Below are 4,019 nucleotides of genomic sequence, written 5' to 3'. Positions count from 1 at the left end.
GCTGCTAATGGACACGGGAGGTTTTCAGGGGCGATGAAAATGTTCTGGAATGGTCATGGTGATAGCTGTACGAACTTGTAAATACACTAAAAAAATCTAAAGTATATGTTCTAAGATGGTGAATTTTATGGTTACTAAATTAAAAAAATTTTTAAGCAAGCTCTTATGACAGAAAGTTAACCTTTCCATGGAGACATGCCCCAAAGTCACAGTGCATCCCCCAGACACGCACGCAGAATGGCGCCGCCTGCGGGACGTCACCTGCCGCCACGGCTCACTTTTTTTTTTTTTTTTTTGCATCACATCTTCTAGGAAAATTACGAGGAAAACTCCTCCTCCAGTAAATATGCTTGCTTTCTTAATGTGTTTTTTGCTCATTCACAAATTCCTGTTTTCAAGACTTAAGACAATTTTTACATCATTTTACAATATTTTATGAGGCAGTCCTTGCTGTGAACTGCAAGGTAAGAAAACTTATCAAACCATACATTTAAAGAAAAATAAAGTGCAAATCTTTTAAAAGATAAGATTCCGTTTCAGCATTTCATGATTTATTTAAATGTCATTTCCAGACACATAATGTGGAGTGCCATATGCTCCCTATTATTACATAGTAACACGTACTCAATACCCAGCAAGAAGCCTCGTGTGACACATGGCCTAGTATTTTGAATGGAGGTAAGATCTTTCAAAGAAACAGGAGGGAGAGGACATTTACATTCCATAACATGATTATAAGGAACTCTAGAGAGATGATTTGAAAAATATCTTTGAACAGTTACGACCGACAACACATTTCCTTATTCCACTTGTTTTAAATAGCTAGTATCTGTAAACGTGAGCACCAGCTCCAGCAGACTCGGCACTCTTAATTCTTTGATTTTTTCCATACTAAATATCATCCAATATATTGTGAAAATGAAAGGTGGCTTCTCCGACCAAGCCCTGTCACTCAGCTGCTGTCTGAAGAGGCACCGGCTTCCAGGATCAAATACTTCGGTAGTCAGAGCCCCGGGCGACGATGGCGGCGGCTTCCCATTCCACGGCGAAGAACGAAACCGTTCCAAAAAACCCAAATATCACCATGACCAGGAGTTGCCAGTGGAGGAGAAGGTAGTTACTGTAGAAAAACGCCACGGCCGCACAAATGGACTGGGGACAAAGAAAACAAATCACGAAATGCACACAGGTGGCCCAGGCTCCCCAGTTAGCCCCGCCGCGCGCTGTGACTGGCTGTGCCCTCGGCTCTTTCTGCATCCAGACGGCACTCATGTGTCACTAGCTCACACTCACACGTGCACGACAAACGCGTACCATAAAATCCCGTCGAGAGCTAGTGACAATCAAGTAAGCCACAACCTCTTATTTAAAATAGCATATTGTGGGAGACTGGGCATAAAACAATGTGCACGCACAGTGAGAACTGTCTGCACTACGAATGAACTCAACTCAGGCACCTAAGGACGTCCCTAACCTGAGCCGAGGACACCAGAAGGGAAAATCTCTAACACGGGGTGGGGGGGGCCTGGGGTCGCACTGCTCACCGCTTCCAAATTCTACTCACAAATCCTTTGAAAGGAGGCCCCTGCCTTTCATTTAAGGAACATTAAGAAAACAAAATTAAAGCACTAAGAAAGAAAGGGACCCGCAATGTGAAGACCACGCTACCTGGACGAACTTAAAGACTGCGAAAGCGGGCGCGCTGTCCTCAGAATACAGAAGCCCCAGAATGCTGAGCAGCTGCGTATTGAAGCAGCTGTCTCCAAGACCCAGCAGGAAACTGCAGAAGATGGCAACTTCTTTGCTGAATAAAATAAATTTAGAATGAGTGTTAACAATATTTGCTAGAGCCCATTTAAAATGTAAAAGCAACACACCCACAAAAGCATTTTACTTTCAAGTTTTCAACTCTACGGAACAAGAATAAATACTGGAACTGACTGGAAGACTCTGCTTGACGAGCCGCTCACCCTCCGTCTCGCCAACGCTGGGCTATTAACTATCAGAGCGGCCCTCGGATTGCGGACCCAGACAGAAATATCTGCATCGATAATGAATTTGAGAGTTGGGTGCAATGAAACAAAATCCTCCAAACTTATAGTAATGGCCGTGAAAGGACTGGCCGGCCTGCCCAGCTGGCACATTGTCCCTTGCTCCTTGCTGTTTTATCTTGAGGCTCTAAATCCTAGAGATTTCATTGCTCATGAAAGCAGAGATACAAAACTCCAGTCAGATATTTCTGTGCTCCTTCATAGATCAAGAAAAAGATTTAGTAGGGAGAAAGGTTAAAACCAACAATTACAAAAATAACGAGATTCTCTACGGCTGCCTGTTTAAACTCATTCTGGCTCCATTCACACTTGGCAGATGGCCTTATACAGAGAGCAGACTTTCAGACAAAAAAATGAACTACTCCATTTTGAATATCCAGCCATCCTATCTCTCGCCCTTCCTTAAATTACTAGAAAAATGACAGTCACTGTACCTGGGTTTGATGTAAGCTCTGCTATCGGTTCCCTCAATGGGAGCGATAGGGGCGTCCCCAGGCATGTTGAGAAATATTAAATAAAAAGCTATAAAATGCACCAGGATGCCCAAAAGCACAACCGGATTTCTACCAAAACGATTATTCTTGCTCAGCAGGCCAAAGAGGCTTCCACCTGTAAAATCAATCAAGTAGAGAACAGAAAAACCCAAGATTGAGTTAATAAATCAAAATCATGATTCTCTGAAGAACAAATCAAACGGACAAAACAATAGCTAATTTAATCAAAAAACACACAAATATACAAAGTAAGAAAGAACTATTGAAACAGAAAAATCTTAAAAGTCAGAACAGACTTCTCGGGAAGATGGAGCAACAGGGACTGGATTGACCCCGCCTTAAAAAAAGGACAAAAAAATATGAAGCGATGGCTTTGAGGACACGGGCTTATCAGGCAACAGCGGGCAGTGATCTCTGAGAGGCAGGAAACAAAGGAGGTGAGCCCTGCAGCTGTCCCTGTGACATGTGAGGAGAGGCTGCAGCGAAGGACCAGAAGGCAAGCGGAGCCCCGATGCCTTCCTGAGCTGAGGAGACAGAGCTGGGAGTCTGGGGAGACCCGGCAACTGGAGTTCCCAGAAAGGAGAGCTGCACAGGGGGACAATTCCGGAGACCTGCAGAGGCTGCCCCCGCGTCCTCGCCGAGTGCCGATCAGCACGTAGTGTGAATCAATTAGCAGAGGCCCGGGAACGAGCCATTAGCCGCATTGGTGCCTGGCCCTGGGCTGGCAATAGCGCCTGAACCACCAGCAAGACTGGAAAGCTGACAGTTAACGGCACTGGGTGCACCCAGCAGGGTCTTCCCTGAGGAGGGAGGATAATCAGCCCGTTTGAGCACGGCTCCCGTCCTGCCCGACAAATTTTTGAAGGACGACCTGAAAGAATCAGTTTCCAAGTAAACGAACTATGTCCAAGAACAAAGCTCAGGAATGTGTGTAGTACGACAAAACCAACAAGGTGAAGGTCACGATGGCTGGTATCCGCAGTATTACCAGGCATGCAAAGCAGCAGGAAAACAGGACCCACCATGAGGACAAAAACCAGTCAAACACGGAATTATCACGTGACCCAGCAATTCGAGTCCTTGGCATCTAGCTACCCAAGAGAAAGGAAAACTGACGGGCACATAAAAACTGTACAGGTGTTCACAGCGGCGCTATTCATAACCCAAAAACCCAAATGTCCGTCAAACGGTGAATGGATAACGTGTGGTCTATCCATACAATGAAACAAAATCGGCTAAGTGAAAGAGGAACCACATACTGTGTGGTTCCACTTAAAACTTCTATTATAACTATAACAAACGAACCTAATGCACAAACATTTTTTCAAACCGACCTAAAATTTCTCCAATGCCGATAAAAATGCCAGAGAGTCCAATGAGGCTCTTCTCCTCTGTTCCAAATTTATTTACGGCGCCAATACAGGTCCCATATACTCCAGAGAAGAAGGTCAATTCCAGACCTGTAGAAAAAAAT

At 44.8% G+C, this 4,019-nt stretch overlaps 1 protein-coding gene across 1 annotated transcript in view; it reads right to left on the bottom strand.

The window, feature by feature from the left end:
* Positions 1–418: 418 nt before the first annotated feature.
* Positions 419–4,019, bottom strand: part of MFSD11 (major facilitator superfamily domain containing 11) — a 28,092-nt gene continuing 24,491 nt past the window's right edge. The window contains exons 10-11 of the mRNA XM_023531628.1: positions 1,669–1,804; positions 419–1,152 (exon numbers count right to left, since the gene is read on the bottom strand). Coding sequence (XP_023387396.1) covers positions 988–1,152; positions 1,669–1,804 — 301 coding nt within the window. The 3' untranslated portion in view covers positions 419–987. The remainder of the gene's footprint in view (positions 1,153–1,668; positions 1,805–4,019) is intronic.

Source organism: Pteropus vampyrus, unplaced genomic scaffold (genome assembly GCF_000151845.1).
Source record: "Pteropus vampyrus isolate Shadow unplaced genomic scaffold, Pvam_2.0 Scaffold72, whole genome shotgun sequence".
Classification (NCBI taxonomy): domain Eukaryota; kingdom Metazoa; phylum Chordata; class Mammalia; order Chiroptera; family Pteropodidae; genus Pteropus; species Pteropus vampyrus.
This window is presented reverse-complemented; position numbering and strand designations above follow the sequence as displayed.